The 23,310-nt window shown below is 43.3% G+C and overlaps 1 protein-coding gene across 6 annotated transcripts in view; it reads left to right on the top strand.

The window, feature by feature from the left end:
- The window catches only part of Ankrd44 (ankyrin repeat domain 44), a 268,251-nt gene that overhangs the window by 161,951 nt on the left and 82,990 nt on the right, over positions 1 to 23,310 (top strand). For all 6 annotated transcript variants that reach the window (XM_060368368.1, XM_060368365.1, XM_060368366.1 and 3 more), the window contains exons 8-10: positions 2 to 214; positions 8,164 to 8,242; positions 18,058 to 18,172. In XM_060368368.1, the coding sequence (XP_060224351.1) occupies positions 2 to 214; positions 8,164 to 8,242; positions 18,058 to 18,172 (407 nt within the window). The remainder of the gene's footprint in view (position 1; positions 215 to 8,163; positions 8,243 to 18,057; positions 18,173 to 23,310) is intronic.

Here is a 23,310-nt window from a genome sequence, read left to right as displayed (position 1 = left end):
GATTGATGAAATCAACGTCTATGGAAACACAGCGCTCCACATTGCCTGCTACAACGGGCAGGATGCTGTCGTTAACGAGCTCATCGACTACGGTGCTAACGTGAACCAGCCCAACAACAGCGGCTTCACCCCCCTGCACTTTGCAGCGGCATCCACGCACGGTGCTCTGTGTCTGGAGTTGTTAGTAAACAACGGAGCCGACGTGAACATCCAGGTATGACACTCAGTCTCTCCGCCTGAAACGCCTTTGCACCGAGCCTTTGAGCTCAACCACGTGTTGTCCGTGACGCTGCATTTCCATGAACTGGAAGCACTTTGGTTCACACAGCCTAATCCTGGGTTGAGATGCCATGGAAAATAGCTAGGGTGCCTCTTCGGGTATGATGGTACCAGCAAGTAGGCACCAAGGCTCTATCATATCTCCTTTGTGACTCAGTGAATGCTCCACTTAAGGAGCTAGCTCAGCCCATATTTTAACTTAGATATCCATGGATAGCAGAGAGGGGAGAGCTGATGATGATGCAGAGGAATGACTAATGATTATTCCAATCCCAGCCTGCTCTTCAAATGCTTTCCTCCAAGAGGCTGCAAACAGTGGTTCCGGGGGAGGAACATTGACCCGATAGTGGAGAGCACTCCTTCAACCATGGTTGACCAAGGACTGCCCTGCTCTTTATTTGACAGTGGAGGAGAACTTGAAGAGGAGATGTGACCTCTGGCTGTCCATAGTCACAATACAGGAGATAAAACACACTCAGACACTTGAGGCAAGAGAGAGCATGATGAGTGCCAAGAGAGAAAGAGTAATAAAACTTTGCAAAGGAGATGACACACATGTTAGCTTGTTTCTTGTCTGGGGATAAAAATTTGAACTTGTCTTTGAGCTGAGAATTTGAGAGGAGCCACAGAACTAATTTGAGAGAGGGCATTCCCGCAGGAAAATGGTATGAACAGGGAGGGAGGAGCCACGGAGAAGAAAAGCTGGGTGTGGATTGGTAACTTATCACCGTGACGGCTGATGAAGGCAGCCTGTGTATCTGCAGCCAGTGTTCCCCATCTGGCTGGTACTGAAACAGATCTACCTTGTAGCAGAATACCCTGAGCACTGCCCCCCCACCATCCTCAGCCTCAGTGTCCCCCACCATCCTCAGCCTCAGCACCCTCCCGCAAGCCTCAGCTCCTCTCCTGCTTGCATTCAGGACTCTTAGAGCAAAGTCACCTATCTGCAGAGCATGAAGGGCCAGAAAATATGTAAGTGCACGAATGCTTCAAACTTTATATGGTAAAACAAAATAAAACTGGAAAAATAGAAGCTCCTAACAAACAAAGTGGAGAGGAATGGAAATTTCCATGCAGTATACATGGCAATCAAAAGTTAATATTTGCTTAATATATAAAGAGTTCATGAGAAGAAGACTTTTGATAGTCTGCTTGAAATTTTAAGCAAATGAGTAGAGCCCACTCGAAAGTTTGTAATACCCAACAAGCCCATGAAAAAATATTCCGTATCATTATTCATTAGTGTTTAGAAAAATGTTGGCTAATGCTTTAAGGTTGAAAAACATGTTGACTGTTAATGCCTAGGCCTAGTATTATCATAGTACAGTGTGTGTGTGTGTGTGTGTGTGTGTGTGTGTGTATATGGCCTCGTTTGCGTATTTTTGTTGTTTTATTTTTTGAGACATAATCTCACTTTTGTAGCCTAGATTGGCATGCATGCTTCTCTCCTCCTGCTGGTCTGAGTTTGGGTGACAGGCGGACACCACCATCCCCTCTTCCCTGTGCGTGTCTGCGTGTATACAGAAAAGGCATAAAATCGTCGGAGTAGTATCAATACACTAGTGTCAGTTACCACCTGCAGAGAACAAATTTTTGACTTGGGATTTTAGTTTCCATTTTCTATTTTTGAAAGCCCTCTGATTTTCCTCAGTGGCCGTGTTGTTTTTAAATCCAAAAGACAGTATTTTTCATTCTGAGAAAAGAATAAATCAATAAACATAACTGTGGCGGACCTGCCCCAGGGCTGGCTTCACAGTCACTGAAAGTCAGGGAAACTGGTGGAGGTGATGAGTCATGAAGATGAGGAATGGGAGGGCCGCTGATGGGGGAAGCTGTGCAGAGAATCTGCAAAGGTTGGCAGGACACGGGAGAGGAGCTGGAGGTGAGGAATGGAACCTGGGGACCGGGCGTGGCACTACAGAGCCGTCATGTGTTTCGTTCTGAGGTAGACTGTCCTAACTTCAGATAGGTCAGTCAGTCCTAGCACTGGATTCGGATAGCTAACCCATCAATGACCTGTCTGTGCCTCAGTTCTTTTACTTGTAAAATTAGGGAAATGATAGCATCTTCACCGTGGACGTATTGTGAAGATTAAACATAGTTGCCATTCCTAATTATAGAGTTCAAATCTACCGTAAGGTAAGCACTTGATACTGTTCACATACCTTGAGAGGATGCCAGGAGCAAGAGTAAGCGCAGGAGAAAAACGGATTCGTATGTATTTTGTGTAGGTGCGGTGTGTATGCTATGGCACCCACGGCTGTGGAGGTCAGAGGACAACTTGCCAGCAGTTAGCTCTCCTCCAGCCCTCCGCTTAGTTAATCCGGCTCGCTGATGCTCCCCGCCCCCTGAAAATGCATCCCGGTGCTCTGTGTCTGATGCCCAGAGCTAGAAAGCCTCTTTCTGGCACGGCTGCCTGCCGCTTCCAACTGGCTGCACAGTGCTCTGTTCAAATTAGATAATGGGCTTAACCTGTAGAGGTTATGTCGTCAGCCTTATTTATCTCCTCCCCCTTAAAGTGGACCCGAGGGGCTGGAGAAATGGCCCAGCAGTTAACAGCTGCTGCTGCTCTTGCAAAGGATTGGGGTGAGTTCCCAGTAGCTACAGCCAAGGGTTTAAAAACCACCTGTGACTCCAGTTTCAGAGACTCTAACGCCATCTTCTGGTATCGGCAGGCACCTGCACACAGGAATATAGCGCGCATATATACACTTAGTCACACATACATATACACGTACATACATATACACGTATGTATACATCATGTACACACACACACACACACACACTTACATAAGTAAATTTTTTGAAAATGGGCCAGGTTAAATGCATATTTACTTACCCTTGATGCTTAGTTTTCCTTATACAATGTTAACCTTAAAGAGAATGAGGTAAATGGCATCTTAAAACCCTTGATTGATGGGTTATCTGAATCTTCCTTCTGTGACGTTTTGAATTCATATCTAGCCTTTCTTGGCCTCCCCTCATCCCCCGTGTCTATCGGCTGTGAGTAATTACCTTCAGCCCCCCCCAAGGTTCAATTTCATTCTAAATGCACCCCACCTCCCACACTTTCATATAGCCATCCAGTTTGAGTCCGAAGGAAGATTTCTAGGGTTGTACCACATTGCTCTAAGATTCTCAAAATGTCTGTGGGTATTGGACAGTTTGTACCTTTTTTAAAAAAGATTTTTCAAGTTTGACAGAAACAGCGTATTGAAATCTAGCCAATATCTACCCAGTGGTCACTTAGATTTCCTTTTCACTTGTAAAACACTAAAATGGTGTCTTTATAAGCAGTAACAAGACTGATAGAAAAGGGAGAGGATGGTGTATCATGTGCATTTTATAGTCTCCTGTTTTATTAGGTTCATCTCATTTTATTTAGCTTCGACTTTTCACTGTTTAACTTTGATAAAGTAATAAAGACATGTTATTTTTATATAAAAATCTATTGAAGATTGACTTGTAATGTGCAAATAAGAATATGTCATTTTCTTCTCTATTACAGATTATAAGTTCTGTAGTATCTCAATGCTATATATATGTACACATACACACACATACATATATATACACATATATGTTTTTGTTTTTTTTTTTTTAACAAACACTCAAAGACTTCAAGAAAGTACTACATACAGAGCCACAGTGGACAGGGAAGAAAAACAGTCTCAGAGATTGCTGCAGCCACATTATCTAATTCCTGACATCTAACATTTAGTCTGGCCATGATTTCCATTCTCTGTCCATGGACCTTTGGAGCATTTATACCTAGGAGATGACTGAAGCTGAGGCCTGCCACAGATCTGACGTGAGTGGGCCAGTTGCCTTGTCTGTCTGTCTCAGGGATAACTTACAGAATGGTGTTCACAAACTAGAACAGGCAGGAGGAAGCAGCAGAAGGGACATGACCTGGGAATTTTGGAGAGGAAGTAAAGAAAAAGTGAAGGTTTGAGTCCACACATAGCATCTTTGGCATTTGAACCATTAACAACGAAACAAACTGAACTTCCATTGGCTTAGGGAGCCCTGTTGGGTACCTGAGTTTACATAAATGACACCCATATCTCAACTTAGTGTGATCTCATGGCAGTGTTACTGCCTTGTGATAGGCCACCGACTCCTGTGACGCTAGGATGCAGTGTGCCACAGAACGTGCCCTGTCTCCAAGGAGTATTGACGCCGTTTAGGGAGGAAGCTGTGGGATGTGTGGGCGGATGAGCAGAGAAGGCATTTTGAATGGAGGGAAGGAAGGATGGATACCTGAGGAACGTGATGGTCAAGAAAATTCACATATTCTACTTAATTCAGGGGCAACGCTGTACTCTACCCTGCAAAAAAGTACTAGTATTTATCACAAAGTAATCTTAAATCTTGCTAGCGTTCCCTTATGACTCAGGGCTTGGCCACACATAACAAAGGGGTTTCTTGTTTAGTTAAGTGAATTCTCAAAATAAAAAATTTAAAGTCTTAAATCTGATGGGAAAACTATATCCAGGAAATTGGAGGGAGACTAGGAATTAAGAAAGGAATTATTTTCCATAAAAGCAAAGCCTTGAGCAAATAGAAGGATTGGACACAATCTCCCTGAGTACATAGGCAGTATTGTCCTTGTCCAAGTCCAGGGACAGTAACAACAACCAGGTCCCAGTGTGAAGATTTTATTTTTAGGCAGAAAATGAAGTGCAACACAATTTCTAGCCTTAGCTTTAATATTGAGCTCTAAAGGCCAAAGAAAGAAGATTGGCCTTTGAGTGTCATTGGTTGTCAGGTGTTTTTTTTTAAACAGTGAGCACTCTGTCCATTCATACCATGTAAGCAAAGTGTCCCCAGATGGCAGCCATGAAACTTAGGACAACTGGCTATGGCCTAGTCTAATCAGTAGACCAAAGTCTGCAAAGATAGATCTGAAATGAGTGCCATCCGTACGAAACAGCTCATCTTTCGTACTCCATCGCCCGTGGTCATCTCTGCTTATTTGTTCCTTTAGCAGAGACCCAAACACTCTCACAGGGCAGAGCATGGTGGTTGCTCTCTTCTACACTGGACTGGCTTTTGCAGTCCATGCCCTAGTAACTGCTTGCCTCTGCTTTGGCTCTCGGCTACTAAGTGAGTAATCCTTGGTAGAGCCTTCAGGTTCTTCTCCAGGCATGGCAAGGTGCTTGCGTCAATATTTATCAAGACAGTGCCTAAACACCAAAGTATTTGTAGCTTTATACACATTAAATTAAATCATAATTACTTATGGTTTTATAGTAAATCTAAGAGCAAATGCTGGAGCTAAATTTAAAGAAACAGCACCACCTACAGACAAGTTAAAGTCAGCTCTGACGCTCCCACCTTTACTTTCTGAGAGTCTTGGACGGCTATCGCTCTTACCTGGAGGGTTTGTGCTTTTTTATTTCGTATTCCAGGGCGGTTCCCAAATATGTGAGTTACTGGAACTATCTCCATTCCAGACCAGGCTCTGGAGTTACCTGGCTTTTAGAAATGCCCATGAAGGTGTCAAGGTCAGCGGCGAAGGCAAGCCTCATTCTCCCAGTGGATTTTCCTTTAAAAGGTGTTGAGCTTACGTCTGTCCTTTCTCAGAATGTTCTGGTTCAGGCTATACTCACATTACACGGATCCTATTACCTTCCCTCCCATCCGCTGAAGAAAATTTTCACCGTAGTGTCTTTTCTTCAGTTAGGACGCAGCTACCACTGTGGTTAACTCTTCAGTTGGCATAGACTTTGTGTAAGTACTTTCCTCTTTTCAAAGGAGTATGGATAAGGTATAATAAAGCTCTTTCTGATATAAAAAAAAAAAAAACAACACACAGTCTAAAGCTTGCCCTTAACCTTGAGTGTACTGTGCAAGCTTGGGGTGGTGGTGCTCACGCCCTCTGCACATTCAGTAGCTGTGAACTAGCACACAGAATTGGTACCACCCATAAGCATCCATGGGTGGGGGCAGATCTCCTTGAAGAGGTGCTTGATGATTATCTGCTTTTAATTAGGGACTTTAAAAACAAAGCCATTTTAAAGCACAGATGTTTAGATTTTTACCACAAGATTGAATATTCATATGTGACACTTCATTTTTTTTTTAACCTCGGACTTGAAAACAATATTTCTATAGATATTTAGGAAAATAACAGTGACATAAGTTTTAAAAAACACCCAAGGGCCAGCAAGCTGGCTCAGTAGGTAAAGGCTCCTGCCACCAAGCCTGCTGACATGACTTAGAACTTTGGGTACCACATGATAGAGGATGAGAACTGGCTCCCTCAAGTTACCCTCTGACCTCCATACACAAGCACATTAAGTAAGCGAATTAAAGTGCAATAAAATTAAAATGCAGTACTTGCACGAAGACAGGGACACTCCTCGTCGTAAGTCCAAAGCTGTCGTAAGCTTAAAATGCCTGTAACAAGTTCCCTTCCCACGCGGAACGTCACTCGGCAGCAGCCCACTACAATGACTGCTGCTCGCCTGCCAGCACTCCGCACCTCCAGGGCTTCACACTGCACATCGTAGCCCAGAAAAGGAGCCACGGCCAAGCTCCCAGGCGTGGTTTCAACTGAACGCAAACAGGTCCACGTGATCCCGAGGTCAGGAAGGCCGAGTGGAGCTGCGGTGAGTTGAGGGAATTCTGCACCCCTTCAGTTGCTCCGAGCTGCATTTTCATTTCTCAGTCAGCTGCAGGGGAGTCTGGTCTTTGGTCTGCTAACAGTCAGGAGATAAGTTCTGTACATTTTCTATGTTTTGCCATAGTCTGTTTTAGGAAGTTTCATGATTTTTTTTTTTTTTGGTCATGAATAAGGAGTATGTAAATTCAGCACACATTTACTATCTGCCAAAGTAAAATGCAGGGAATGGTGCAGCGTTTCCCCTTGGTTTTGAGAGTCGAACCAGCTTAGTCAGCTACGGGTCAGACAGGCCCACGCAAGTTCGTTTACCTCTCTAGCGGCTGAGAACACCCAAGGAGATGTCCTTTGTCGGCTGATGACAGGGAGGAGAAATCATGTTGGGTGATGACTTCTCTAAGACTTCTTAAGATGGGATGTCTATAATTTTTTTAGGCTGGTGAGATGGCTCAGCAGGTAGAGACACTTGATGTGCAAGCCTACGGCCCAAGGTTGATCTCCGGAACCCACATGTAGCTAGAAGAGATTGTACCCTGTGAAGCTATCCTCTGGTTTCCACATGTACACTATCCCTGTCCCCTTCCCACCATTGTACACACACACACACACATGCACACACACATACACACACACACACCACACACACACACCACACACACACACGCACACACACACACACACGTAATAATAGTAACAATAAACAAAAGTTAAAAAATTTAAAGATGTGATGTTATATGTGGCTGGAGAGGTCTTACATATGTTGCATCTTCTTATATAATATTTTTATTCTTTGAGAATTTCATACATGTATCCAGTGTTTGCTGATCAAATTTAACTGCTCTCTCCCTTGATCAGATATGCATGGGTGTGGGGCTATTCACTGGAGCAAGGTCAGCTCACCTAAATTAAACCGACTTTCCTTCAGCTGGCAGCCATCAGTGGTCAATAGCTCCACAGCCCCTCCCCAATCCCTGAGCTAACTGGGTTGCTTTTGTGGAGGGAACAGGGGCTGCTGGGAGTTCCTGAGAGCCCAGTCCTGTCATGCATGGAATACGTTTGTCCTGGTCCTCCTCAGCCTCCACCCCTTAGATTCGTTATCTCTTTATTTCAAAATTGACTCTTTGTAATTGTTGACTGTACTTGTAAAACAAAAGTTGAAACCGGTGTTTCCAGGGCATAGAGAGTGGCTTTCGCGGTGAGTCTCAGGCCAATGATACTGGCTCACAACTTGTTTCTCCTTTCTCATTTTGTAGAGTAAAGATGGCAAAAGTCCCCTGCACATGACGGCTGTCCATGGACGGTTCACGCGCTCACAAACCCTCATCCAGAATGGTAAGGGGTGTGCTGCCGTGGTCTTAAAGCCTTGAGCGGTTTTCTCAGATTGCACCGGCTTTAACGGGCTGTATGAAAATCGATGCTGTGTTTGGGATTTAGGAGGCACGGGTTTACACAAGGCTTTGCAGTCTTGCTGAATGCTTACCGTCTCCCCCATTAGCGGGGAGAATGAAAAACCATGTTATAGACAATCCCTGGACGGGAAAAACGTGTGCTTGGGCCACTGGAAAGATGGACAGGCTTCACTTTTAGTGAAGCTAAGCCTCTGTGGCTTGCATTTTCTGACAGCTGATCTGAGTTGTTTTTAGATTGTTGAAGCCAGTAAAGGTCCCAAGTTTAAGCTCATTAAACCACTCAGACAAAGGAAGAAAGGGGTGAGGTGACTCAGGGTTTAAGCAGGTAAGTTTGTGGTGAAACCACAGGCTTGACAGAGAGCTGGGAAAGCCATGTAGCACAGTAATTTTCCAGGCTCTCAACAAAAGTGTACTTGAATGTCACTGGGCCGTCTCTGCGGCCAGAGTTCCTGACGTCCCATTGCGTGTCACAGGTCATTACCCTTAGGGCCATGGTTGACCTCTGTGAGCAGATTAACTTTGACAACACAACTTATATGATCTGAGCAAGCCTTAGAGACAATTTAAAAACAAGGACAACAAAATGCGGTTTGCATTGGACAAGTAAGATGACATTCCTGGTGAATTTGGTAATGCCTAAATTATGTTTTGTAGACTCAAACCATTATCCAGTTCTCAAAATTCTACTGTGAATGACTTTTCTTGGGTTCTCTATTTTATAGCTGCAAGAGTCTGGGGCATCCTGGAAACTTAGTGGTACTGAATTAAAACTTAGATCCTCAAGTCATAAAACCAAAACCAACCAACCAAACCAAACACAGGTCACTGATGATGCTTAGGAAGCACATATCCACAGCAGTGCAGGGGACAGTCACAGGCTTGTCAGTGAAGCTGTGTGAGGAAAGACACCCAAGCAAGCTTTCGGAGAGTCAAGAAGGAGACGTGGGAATTCCCTGCACATTGCCCATCACTCCTAACTTAGTATGAGCCAGAGGCATTCATGTCAATAGGCAGAAAATAAAAGGCCTGTCCACTTTCTTATCCTATTACATTTCTCCCCAGTTCTTCGGGAAGTATCTATCCCCCTCAAAACAAAGAAGGCTTAAATTTAAATATTCACATTATATATACATACATATTTTAAAATATATTTTTGTATGTTATGTGTGTGATACACATATGAGAACATATGTGTCTGAATGCTTGAGAAAGCTCATGCTGAGGCTAGAGCAGGATGTTTGGTGTGGTCTTCCTGTCTCTGTCTCATTGTCTTGAGAAGGGCTCTCTCACTGAGCATCTGGGGGTTACAGCCAAGCTGGTCAGTGAGCTCTTGGGTCTGCTCTCTCTCTTTCTCTCTAGCTCTATCCTTCCCTTCCTCTCTCCCTCCCAGTGCTGGGGTTATGAACATAATCAGCCACACCCAGTTCTTTATGTGGGTACTGGGAATTGGAACTTAAGTCCTTGTGCTTGCAGGGAAAAGGCTCTTACTTGCTGGGCCATCTCCCCACCCCCTTGAACTTCTTTTGCTATGAGTTTTATCAGTGGACTTTAGCTATATGAAACAAAAACTATTTCTTATTAAAGCAATCTCCAGTAGCATAGACAAGGTGGAGAGAAGAATTAAAAGAATTACAGAAATTATGTGTATGTATGACTCCCTGGAATTGGAATGACAGGTGCTTGTGCACAGACAATAGACTCTAGGAAACAAAGTCTGTCTTCTGCTAAGTGTTCTTAACTACTGGACCAGCTCTTCAGCCCTGAGAACACATTTTAAACCTATGAGCTGCCTTTTTACTAGTCTCTCCTTCTGCGAGAGCAGACCTGCATCTCCTCCAGTGCAGCGTTTGGCCCAGCTGCCTTCTTCCATCCAAGCATGCTTACAGCATTCCTGGGGCCTGGTGGATGCCTTGACTTCTCCGTTGGTCACACTTTGAGTCTGCTGTACTTTGAGGTTAGGGCAGGGGCTGAGAGTCTTAGCTTCTGTGTGTAAGAACCCTTTGTCTGAAAGCTTAGCCCACCTGTGCCTGGCTGGCATCTGACCGATAGGTGGGCTAGGACCCTCAGGCCTGAACTGACGATACGCAGCGGCTGTAATACAGAGGCCAGCTACATGCTCATGCTGTGCCAGGCGCTTAGCCATACATTGCATATGATTCCCTCTCACTGTCCTGGGAGGAAGGGGCACTGTTACCAATCTCACCTCAATTAAGGCAGGGCAGCTGTCAACGGTGGTGTTGGGTTTTCTGAGCAGCATGTGGGGGAGCAGGGATTGGGACACAGTCTAGCATTGGAGAGCAGCCTGTTGGACACCATACGTGCAGATACGTCTCCCTGAAGAATCGTGGTACTTAAAGGTGTTCTTTTAAACTTGAGTCCAGTTCAGAATTGCCTATGCTTGAGATAGAGTTGTCCCCACAGATGGACAACTCAGTGCTTTTTCCTCTCTGCTTTTATTACGTCCATGAGAACTGTCAACTCCTCCATTTGACCTTCCTGGCATTTGAAAAATGTTCTTAGGGAGCAGAGGAAGGTCTTTTCTTTCTTCCTGTTTATTTTCTTCCTTCTGGAAAAAAAAAATCCTGCTCTTGCTGAGCCCCTGCCTCCCCAGAGGCTCACACCCAGGCCTGGTGTCGGTTTCCAGAGCTTGTCACTGCTCACATAAACTTCTCTGTGTTAGGAGGCACTATTGCAAAGGGACACAGTTGGCCATGCCACCAGGGAATGCCCTGTGTATTTCTTCTTGTTCTTGTTAGGCAGCTTCGTTGTTCTGCTCCTGGAGAGCATTCCTCCGAGTCTGCTCTCCAGCCAGGATTATTAAATCCACGAGAAAACCTCCTTCCTCCAGCATCATTCAGCTTTGGGAAGGCAAGCCCTGAAACAAACAAGTACAAAACCCACAACTTTTCCTTTCCCAGTTAGAAAACAAAGTGTATGTACGTGGTCCCAAATCGCACTGTTTGCTGTTGCAAGACACCCTGTCACAGCAGGAGAGGGTGGGAACTACAAGATGGCACCCTGTGGAATCAGGCGTTTGGTGCAGCTATTGGCACAAGGCAGCAGCCTCACATGCTGTCCAGCAAGTTACAAAGTTCAAACACACCATTGCCTTAGATTCTGCCAGTACTAGCTCTCTTTATTTTTAAAACTTCTCAAAGTACGAGCTTATGATGACTCAGCATGAGATTTTTTTACCCTTTGGCTCTTAGTCCTTCTGAAGCAATATAACATGACCATTCTTGTTTGTGAATGAAAAGCTAGTTTCAGATGAATGCCAATAACCCCTTGGAACACGCCATACACGCCTTTAATGTGGTAAAAGTTTATTTTACTTACTGATTATTAATGATCAGTTTGACCCATTTAACATGCAACCCTCACACGAATGGTGAAGATATTTAATGTAGACTCTGAGCAAAGCTTAAAGAGTTACAAGTGGAAACGGAAATGAAAATGTCTGTAGAGTGCTGATAAAATAAAAACTCACTCACCCAGAGGATTTACTTTAATAGAAACATATTTTCAGATATAAATGCAAGTCTCTCTTATTTTTTCTATTGTGTGATCCGCTAAAATATATTTTAAATGACAGCAAATGCACATATATACATATGTGTATATATATGTGTATGTGTGCATGTGTGTATATGTAAGTGTACACACACACACATATATATGGCAATTTCCCTTACGTGGCTTTAAGCTGACTTATAAAATGACAGCGTCAATGAGAAACCTTTCAGACTCAGACTAAAGTGGTGTTCTTATCCTTGTTGATATTTTCATCCTCCTCTTTCTCTGTCCAATTTGAGGGTGGTAAACCTAGGCCCTACATGTCATCAGAAACCTTTGGTGGCTCTCAGCCCAGAAGGATGTGTGGCTATGTAATGCTATTTGGAAGAAAGGCTCCTCAAAAGTCTAGGATCTCCCTCCTCATTTCTCTAGACCAGCTCCATGGCTGAACTTTTCAGGCAGACCACAACGCAGGTCCTTTGACAGATGCATACACCCTGGACTGTGCTGGGCTAACCATGGAGGCCAAATGGCTGCCAAAAATACTCTCAGGTCATAAAAGTGAATTGATCTAAATAGAAGCCTCTGAAATCAGGTCACAGTGAGATATCTCTAGTCTCTTCATGATCACAATATTTATCATTTTTATTATTACAAAATAACTGAACATTCACTGCAAACCAAAATGAAATCATTGAATGATCTCCCTAGTCAGAATTGCTATTGGCAATTTGGTATAAGTTTTGGAATATATAATTTTCTCTCTCTGTATAGGTGTATATATAGAAAGATACATAGTTATTTACCAGAATGACTATAGTGTGTTTAAATAACTCATTCTAAAAATGGTAATGAATACCACAGAGAGACACGGATGTGAATAAAGAGCAATGCTTGGATTGAGGCTGCCATTGATACTTCGCTGCCATTGATACTTCTCTGCCGTGGTCAGCGGAAGAGGAGTTACCCTTTGTAAACAGCGTTGTCAGCTGCGCACGCACAGACTTGTCAGCAGCAGGGTGATTCTCCAGGTGAAGATCTAGACACAGATGTCTCTGAGACAGTGGGAGCACCTCAGAGCTGTCTGTGATGGGCACAGTTTTTGAAGCTTTCGCCTCCTTCACAAAGGCCACACATTTTAGAATTTTATTTTATTGCAAAGATTGTTATCAACTGCCATATTGTAGCAATGTACTTGTCCAGTAAAAAAATATCACCTCCTGAAAAATTAACAAGCCTGGTGATGTGTTGACTGAGATGAGCAAAAGTGGGATTTGTTGGCTCCTTGGACTGAAGAGATGTGCAGGTATGAGGGAGGCATGCTGATATTTTTATCACAAGACAGTGGGTCCAGGCCTGGAAGTTCATGCTCTTTCACAGATCCAGGAAGGCCCTGTAGTAATGCTTGAGGACCCTTCACAGGGAGGTCAGCTGACACAGCCTTTTCCCAAAGCTGTGCTTCTGCTGCTGCTCAGAGCCTGTATCTGCCTTTTCTTTTTCCGACTTCTTCATTTAATAACGCGATTGTAGCCCCCTCCCTTATCTCCTCCCAGTCCCACCCTCCCTTCCTCATCCCCCCTATTCTCTTCCCCTAGTCCACTGAAAGGGGAAGTCCTCCTCCCCTGCCATCTGACCCAAGCCTATCAAGTCTCATCAGGACTGCCTGGATCCTCTTTTGAACCAGCAGTTCTGCATCTAACAGCACTGCTGGAGGAAGTGAGCTGCAGTGTGAAATGTTTTCAGAAAGATGTTTATTCTTCTGTTCATCTTTTTTTAAATTAATTTATGTCTTTATTAATTACAGTTTATTCATTTTGTATCCCAGCTGTAGCCCCTTCCCTTGTCTCCTCCCAATCCCATCCTTCCTCCCTCTTTTCCTCCCATGCACCATCCCCAGTCCACTGATGTGGGAGGTCCTTCTCCCCTTCCATCTGACCCTAGCCTATCAGATCTCATCAGGACTGGCTATATTGTCTTCGTCTGCAGCCTGGTAAGGCTGCTCTCATATTAAAAGGAGGTGATCAAAGAGCCAGCCACTGAGTTCATGCCATAGACAGTCCCTGTTCCCCTTACTAGGGAACCCATTTAGAGACTGAGCTGTCATGGGCTACATCTGTTCAGGGATTCTAGGTTATCTTCATGCATGGTCCTTGGTTGGAGTATCAGTCTCAGAAAAGAGCCCTGTGCCAAGATATTTTGGCTCTGTTGGTCATCTTGTGGCACTCCTGTCCTCTCCAGGTCTTCCTATCTCCCCCTTCTTTCATAAAATTCCTTGCACTTTGCCCAAAGTTTGGGCATATGAGTCTCAGCATCTGCTTTAATACCCTGCTGGGTAGAGTCTTTTAGAGGCCCTCTGTGGTAGGGGCTCCTTTCCTGTTCCCTGTTTTCTCCCTCTTCCTCTTCTGTTCATCTTAATAGCCAAAATCTGGAAAGCCTCTAATGTCTAGTGCCTGGGGACTTGTTAAGTAAATGCTCCAAATTACAGATATTATATAGCCATTTATAGTTATATTTTGAAAAAATACACATGGAAGTATTTATAATGTAGCATTAAGAGAGAACACAAGATACAGATATTTCTATACTATATGAACTCAACCGTTAAATCCCGTATATAATCTCCACACATGCACACACATACAAATGCACAGATGCACACACATGTACACACACAAATACACACAGACATATTCAGATCCGCTCACATGAACATACAAATGCACACACAAAAATTGAAGAAAATGTTTCAGAACAATGTCCTCTTTTCTTGTTTTTGTATTTTATTTGATCATATTCATTATTTAGAACAAGTATATCATTATAGCTTGATCAAAGCCATTCATTCATATATTTGCATTTCTTATTTTGACAGATACAGGTGTGCATGCAGTTTAGGTGTGTGTACTAGATATTATAGAATTAGTATATTTTATGACAATATGAATATATTACTATATTAATATAACTAATAATGTAAATCAGGTCAAAGGTGATGGGACATTGTTGACTGGTGACTTTTGGCTTCCTTTTTTCAGTACAGGGGACTGACGGTGACTATTTGGCAAAGCATTCATTGAGATCTACTCTATACCTGTTATCTATGAACATGGTCTGATAGCTCAAAAATGATGCAGAGATTTATTTCCGAATAGGATAACCAAAAGCTAACACCTCAGAATGACCCATCTGTGCTCTAACACTCTGGGCATTTAAGTTGAGATCGAGATCATATGTGATTCAGTGAATTTTAGCGTTTTCTCAAGGTTATACAACTATCACCACCACGTAACTCTAGAACATTCTTATCATTCCTAGAATGAACCTCATCCCATTCTCTTCATTCTCCCTCCCCAGATCCTGGTTAACCACTAATCGAGTTTCTATCTTTATGAACTGTTCAAGCCTTTCCCTCAGACTCATTCTTCAGGCCTTTGGGGAACATTTATTTATTCAGATAACTTACATCACAGCCACTAAACTAAACTTCAAATGGGTCAGCTATCTCAACAACAGATTTTTCCAGTGTAGTAAACAGTGGGTTAATTTCTTTGTCACCAGACTGTGAACAAAGCCTTTCTGCTTACAAACCAAATTCAATAAATAAAAAGGCTTATGTATTATTTTTTAACTGAATGAAAATACCATAAAAAAACAAAGACAAAGGAAGAGCAGAAGAAAAATATTTGTAGCATATATTACCGGTAAATACACAACCCCCAGAAGTCTTACCAGCTTTTGAAAATCAAGGAATACAAGCCCACACACAGATACACAGATTTAGAACAATGGGCAAAAGCCCTGAAAAATGCTTCTTTAGGATAAGATAAACACATGTCCCTTGAGACAGCAGATGATGCTTCTTCATAATATGATAAATGCAAATGCAGTCCCCACTGGGAGGCTGGCTCTCAGTCATCCGATGGCAGATATTCAAAATCCCGAGTCTGTGGAGAGGAGGCACACTCGCACAGTGCTGGCTAGCATGCAACTAACACAGCACCCGCAGGGAGAGAGCTGGTAAAACCCCACAGAAACATGCATCCGTTTGCCTAGCAAATACAAACAGTGCACATCCATATGAGATTCTTCAGTGCAGCGATCCTGGTAATTGTAAAGTGTTACTTACAGCCTAATCCATAGCCTGTGAGTCTGCTAAGCTAGTTCATTCAGGCTGGAGCATCAACAAGACTGCATCATATTAAGGTGATCCTCAAGAAGAGATGACTCAACTCGAGTTCTGGGATACAGTCACCAAAGACACTGTCAGAACACAAAAAGCACACGCTAGAACAAATGAGAGTGGTTACTATGGGAAGTCAATGAGGATGTAATAAGGGGAATGGGAAGGGAAGAGAGAGAGAGAGAGAGTGTGTGTGTGTGTGTGTGCGTGTATGCAGACCACAGGTCAACCACGGGTGTCATTCCTCAAGAGCCATCTACTTTGCTTTTTTTTTTTTTTTTTTTTTTTTTTTTTGAGGCAGGGTCTCTCTCTGGGATCTGGACCTTGCTAATTAGGCTTGGTTGCTGGCCAGTGAGCCCCAGGGTACTTCCTGTCTTTGTCTCACAAGTGCTGGGATTACAAGTGTGTGCCGCAGTGCCCAGATTTTTAACGTAAGTCCCGGGAACCAATTTAGGTCCTCATGCTTGCATGGCAACCACTATGCCAACGGAGATGTCTCCCAAGCATGAGGCTTTTAAAAAAAATATGATTTTGATTTGTGAAGTATAAATATTTTAATACGAATAAAACACATTAAATTGAATCTAGTTAAAAATTTAAAACAGAATCAAACGCACCAGCTCTACATCAAGGCACTAGTACAAGGGCACAGCAGTCAGATGGCCTTTGCGTAAAGTGCTCACTGCATGGGGGAAGTCAGGTGGGAGAGTCTTGTTTGAAAATGGCATATTAAATCGTGTATTCACACAGCCTATAGGATGCCTTGGCAGTTGCAATCTTAAGTACTCAAATGTCTTTCTTATTGAAGTAAACTGCATAAAACAGAAGAAAATCCCCATTATTACATCCTTATTTAAAAAAAAAAAAGAATTAGTAGTTAGGTCCCGTTGACTGCCCTTGCATTGCTATGCAACCATCAGCAAGAGCACCATCTCTCCGCTTTGAAGCTGTGCCCGCTGCCCATAATACAGTATCACATCCCCCAGCAGAAGAACGAGGAAACCTGCGTGCGTGCGGGAGGTGCCAGAGGAAGTCCCCATCTGCCCCGGAGTATCCCTGCCAACATGTTTAGTGTGACACTAACAAGGAAACCAACATTTAGGACCTCTTACACCACTTGGCTTGGCTTCCGGAGGCATTAACGGCAGGAGGGGTTTGAAATAAAGTGTAGAAGAGGTATGAAAGAGGTGATGTCGGCGTCTTCCGATTCCAGACTTAAACAGGAAAACAACTGTAAAATCCATTTGGAAGGCAGTTGAAGAAAGTGCCATCTGCACTGTGTATTACACAAAATTATACCAAATTCATTTTCTTCCGTAAGAGAAGGCAACGCATTTGTGTGTGAGAATATTTTCAGTTAAAAAAAACCCACAAAAACATATATACAAGTGAAATGCCCCAATATCTAATCTATTTTTAAACATTCCTTCAGATAACTAAATAAACACATTACATTTGTACATACACTTTTAGAAAGGGAAACGTGAAATAAAATGTTAGGGGGAAACAAGGCAAAATAAAGTGAGGCAAAATGAAACTGTTATATGAAAGAAAGGATTACAGGAAACCGATGTCATATTTTTAATAAATACTGGCATCATCAGCTTTTAATTCATGCTTTTTCTCATTTTCCTCATCCACATTTTAACTTAGGTCATCACACTACACAAATCTTTCCCTGACTGCTCTGTCTCATTTGGTTTCTCTGAGGTAATTTCCATATGTCTCCAGAGTTATATTTTACGGAATTTGACTGCATTGTTCAGCTAGAAGCAGAATATAGTTGGAAGGTTTTAGGTTCTTGAGACAATACAGCTTTTCCCGAAGCATTTCTGATAGACCTCTCTTTCTGCAGAGATGGCAGCTGCTACAGTTTCAGGTAGGGAGTCATCCCCGTAACAGCCATTTTTATGCTGTAGAGCAGAGAGGCACGCTGGAGTAGAAAGGAAATCAATATTGGGTGCTCTCAAGGGGCTGGCGGGATGTGGTACCCAAAACAACCTGAAGTGAAGCCTTGCTTGATGCTGTGTTAAAATCTCTTTCAGGAGGCGAAATTGACTGTGTGGATAAGGATGGCAACACCCCCCTGCATGTGGCTGCAAGATACGGTCACGAGCTCCTGATCAACACCCTAATAACTAGCGGAGCCGACACAGCCAAGTAGGTCACAGGGAAAAGGCAATGGTCTAAGTGCCACGTGTGGGGACGCTGCCAAGGGAGGCTGTTGTGCAGCGAAAGGCTCCCATTTGTCCGGAGTAAGGTGGATCTGTGCCATTATGCTAAGTGCAGATTACATCTGGCAGAGCCAAGGAGGAACCATTTGGTTTCAGCTGCATCAGAATGAGGTCTGTTTTGCTGGGTTTAGCTGAGAAAGCCATGACTTTATTTTCAGCTTTGCTTTCTAGTGTCTCTTTGTTTGTTTCAGCCTCCATTGGTAAACAGGAAACATAACCAGGCAAATTCAAATTTACTCAGAGTTTTTGCTCAGTTTTAAAAATAGAATTGTAGGGTATAATTGAGTCTATCTACCACATGAATTATTTTGCACTTATTTCCTCAAAAATACCAAAAGCATTTCTCTGTGTGTGGGGCTGAGTTCTTAGAAGGTTTCACGAGCAATTACTGCCTGGCATCTTCAAGGAACTCATACGTTTATTGGCCTTAAATCCCACTTAGAACAAAGAACCATTAAAGACAGCCAATCAGAGTTCTGAAAAGCCAGGCCTTCCATGGCAAAATGCTGTCTATGTTGTCAGAGTCAACAGGAAAGTGAAAACTCAAAGGCGGTGGTGGAAGTTTTTGAAAAGGCTTCAGGAGGATGAGTCTTGGGCAGGTCTGGGGGTGTGGTATGGGTGGGGATGTGTGTGTTTAGTAGGGGGAGTATGGATGTAGGCAGAGAGTATGAGGGGCCCCGGAGGAGGGTCTGAGCAGAGCAGAGCAGGGGATGCTAGCAGCTTATGGGAGGAGAACAGCAGAGATGTAGAGCCATACCTTTGCAAGGAAGTGACTCCCAGACTCCATTGACCACAGAGACTCCATTGACTGAGATGCCAGGGAGCTGCTGTCTGCCCAGTGGCAGTGTATGGTGCTTGGAAACCCAGGTTTGCTGGGCAGGGCTGGGCTCCATTGCTACCTACTTCACTTTAGAACTGTGCGATTTTGAGCCTGCTGTGCAATTCCTCTGTGCCTTGAAAAATAGAAATGATAATGGTATCCATCTCTAAGTTTGTTGGGAAGATTAAATGACTTAATTACCAGGAAAGCTCGCTGGTAAGATCTGAATGAGTACAAGCTATTTAAACACACCAGTAAAGCTTATTAAAATGATAGTCTCTATAAAAGGCTCTCTCAACAGTACACAATACTCAGTAAGCTATCAATAAATGTTAACTATTATTACCTATTAATATGTAATAGAGACAAACTCAAGAGTACCTTAAATGCTTAAATGCGGAAGTTAGCCTTGATCACAGAGGCTGTGGGTAGCCATAACTGAATTTATAGGAGGGAAAGCATACATTAAGAATTCTGTATTTGTCAAATGTGTATATTATAACTGAAAATCTTAGTGAAGAATAAACCAAAATTAAGATAGTTCATGGTAGCTATGATGGGGCCACATTCTCTGTCAAATTTCCCAAGGGTCAGGTGTTTGAAGTGCGTTTTAAGGAACAAATAGCTTGGTAGTTACAGTGGTTTACCTTCATTAATTGTTGAGTTGAGCTAGATTCCACCGACCTCCTGGTGCTGGCCTGATGATGGTGGAAGTCACAGAGGAGCAAATGGTTGCCGCCTTATGCTTGCTACCATGGTGCTCTGCAGCTGGCTCTTAAAACAGTTGCGGAAACTTGCCCTCTGGATCTCCCAGAAGACCTAGCATTCCAGCAGAAGAACACATGGACAAACATCTGGATGCATTTGGGAACTGAAAGAGGCAGAAACAAGAAAGACCTTTCTTGAGGAATGGTTCTCCTTTACAAGGACACAAACACATGAACCTGTTGAAGCATACCCTGGGGCCAGGTGGCCAGACACGTGTGGAGGGGTTGGGAGAAATGAGGCAGGAAGGGCGGAAGGGGAATCTAGGAGGATCTCATGTCCTGCCAAGGAACTGGCTTCTGTCTGGAGGCATTCGGAAGCTGTTAAGGAATTATAAATGGGTGTAGGATGGGCTGTGTCTCACAGTCCCATTTGTGTGTAAGAAAGATCCTCTGATAGCCATCCCCACGACTGGAGGCTGTCCAGGGTACAAACACTTGGCAGCCTCTTCCAAGTGTCGTGGGAAGAAAAGATGAGGTCATAGGCTAAGGATGAGGCTGAGGACCTGCGGAGGAGGGGAAGGATGGTGACCAGTGCTGGCTGTGCACGCCTCTTTGCATAAGGAAAGGAATCCGCTTTTAGTCAAGCCTTCCACCTCACAGATTATGTTCATGGTTCTTTCTGCATCCATCACTGCAGAATTCGTTCCCATGGCTACTCACATGACAGACTGCGACACTTCATTGTTGCTTATTTTTAAGTGCCTGTTAGTTGTCACCCACTGTGCCAGGCTCTGGGATCATATAGGTGCCTGCTCTCAAGAAACATATAACCTATGTGGGGCCAGATTGAATGAACAATGATGATCTTACATGCCACCAGAGCAAGTAACACTGCCACTGGGCTACAAGAACTCATATCAGGAATATGGAATCCTGTCTTGTAAGGCCAGGACTGGCCTCTGGGAAGAAACATGGTGTGTGTGTGTGTGTGTGTGTGTGTGTGTGTCAACCAAGACTGAGATGAGCATCTGCTAATTAGGTCATGGTAGTGAGAGAGTTTCAGGAGCTCACTGTAGACTCATTTTTGTTATTGTTAGTTGAATAATCAGCATTACTCCAGCTTCTAACTTCTTGGACTTTGGACATTACCATATCAGTGAAGGTTTTAAAGACTGTAAAACATATGCACATAGACATTAACATTTATGGAAAGTGCTCAGCAGTGTGGAAGCAAACACCTCTCAGTGCATACTTAGCCTAGGCACCACTCTAAAGGCTAACAACCATTATGACACTCCCATAGAGTAAGTGCTTTGTGGTTAGCCCCAGCAGACAAGGTCACAGAGATAGTGAGGGGCAGGACGGAGACCCTGCCCTTGGCCATTTGGGTCTGGAGCTCCAGCATACCAGCATTGCCAGTGTGATAACTCATATGGCAGTGACTCAGGTAGTACAATGTGAAGCCACCATCTCTGTGGAACTGAGGTGGCTGACTCAGGGTTCCGTGTGTATTGCAAGAGGGAAAGCCTTGCAGTGGTCTTAGCAATGTGGAAGAGCAATGAGCTCAGTACCCAGAACAATGGCCTTATTCTAACTACTATGCCATCTTTTGTTTGTACAAAGCTCTCAGTGTCCTCATCTCTCCCCAGGCTGAGATATAGGTATAGTAGAGCCGATTTATGTCTCTCCCAGTGCTCTATGACAACCTATAACCAAACTATGCTACACAAACACAAGGTACGCTGAAGTGCAAATGCCAACTCTGAGGTTTGGCATATACTTTAAACTAGAGTAGTTTTTAATCTATTGTTATAATATTATTAACAAGACAAGATTCTCCTAGAAGACTTCTTAGAGCCCAAGAGTATTTGCAGTGGTGCACAGGCATGCATTAACAAGTTTAAGAAACATTACAAGAGGCAGCGGGAAAGATGGAGAATCAGAGAAACCTGAATGTGCAAAGTTCAGGGGTCAGGGTAGAGCTCGGCTCTCAGGAGGGAGGCAAAGACGTTCACTGAGAATCTGGAATCCCTGTGGACTGGACAGTGGCCACCCAGGAGAAACCTTGGTAGCCATGTTAGAGTACCCAGACTGCTCTAGCCGCTGAAGGTTTATGTAGGCTGCAGAAGGCAGGAACCAGTCTTCTGTCATCAGCTATTCCCAAGTGCCTGCAGCAGTAGCTACAGTGACGTAGATTCCATTCCTTAGAAGTTTTGTTTAAAAAAAAAAGATTGAGAACAATTCAGGTGAAATAATCATAAAATCGTTCCATTGTAAGTTAGGAAATGTCTCTTGCCTACTCAGTGGGCAAGTTAAACCAACGTCGCTCACCCCGAGAGCTGTGAACGAGGACTTAGAGAGAAGGAAGCGGAGAGCGCTAGGTGGTCGAGGTTCGCCTTCGCCATCGTCGGCATCCTGAGCACGGCCGATGACCTCCAGCCTCCAGGGAAGCTAATGCCAGTCACACGGGTAGCTGTGTGCCAGCTCTTCCATTTCAAGCTTTGTGTGCATTAGCCCAGGGAGTGCTTCTAATTACTCTGTGATGCAGACACTGTAAAGATCTTTAAGTTCTTAGTAATGGAACCATTATCCACTTGCCCAGCTCCAAGTACTTAGCAAGTAGCGAAACTGACATTCAGAGTTCCTGACTGCATCACTCTAAATGGTATTCTTTACCACGGAGAGTAAAGGGACAGTCCTACAATATCCTGAGTATAGGAAGGAGCAGACTTGTCCCCTGATACCAAGAGGAAAATTGAAAAGACCCCAATATTTTTCTGATCCAACAGCCCTTTCACCTCTGGTAGCATGGCACAAAAACATCTTTCAGACCTCATTTATTTTGGAATAGCTTAGTAGCGGATGCCAGCTAACTATTAAAGTAGAAATGGCTAAATACAAATGGCTTCCATTAATTTTATGACTTGTCAAATAAATGCAACAATTTAGCTGGAATTGGTCTCCTCTTTTCTGTAACTGATGTATTGTTAACTTCAGGGTTATTTGACATTTTTATTCTCAATGCTCCTTGATGTATACCTGAAGCAAGAGTGAGACCTAAAACTATGGCAGCCAAGTCTGGATTTTCCTACTAAAGGTTTCAAAATCCTTCCTTTATGAGCCTTTATTACAATAAAAGATAGTTCTATTTCAAATGTTTAATCCTTTCTACATGATTCAGAGATTCTGAATCATGCCCTTTTCCTTGACATATAATTTGACTGTTTGAACCAGTGTCATATTCAAGTTGAAATGCCAATAATAGTGATACCTATACTGATATCTTCAAACCCTGCACAGAAATGACTCTTTACTAAGTGCAGAATAAAACATAATGTAAATAAGCAGAATTTTTGCTAGGCACTTTAAACTAGAGTAGTTTTATCTCTTTTCTTTCTAAGTAGCGGTGAAAAAAGAAAATAGTTAATGTAGATTGATAAATTACTGAAAGTGAAAAGATTGATAAGAGTATTGGTAATAAGGTTTATAGAATATATTATGCAACTGTTAAACTATTGCTTTCTGTTTTATCTAGTT

This window comes from Meriones unguiculatus, chromosome 15 (genome assembly GCF_030254825.1).
Source record: "Meriones unguiculatus strain TT.TT164.6M chromosome 15, Bangor_MerUng_6.1, whole genome shotgun sequence".
Taxonomy (NCBI): Eukaryota; Metazoa; Chordata; class Mammalia; order Rodentia; family Muridae; genus Meriones; species Meriones unguiculatus.
This window is presented reverse-complemented; position numbering and strand designations above follow the sequence as displayed.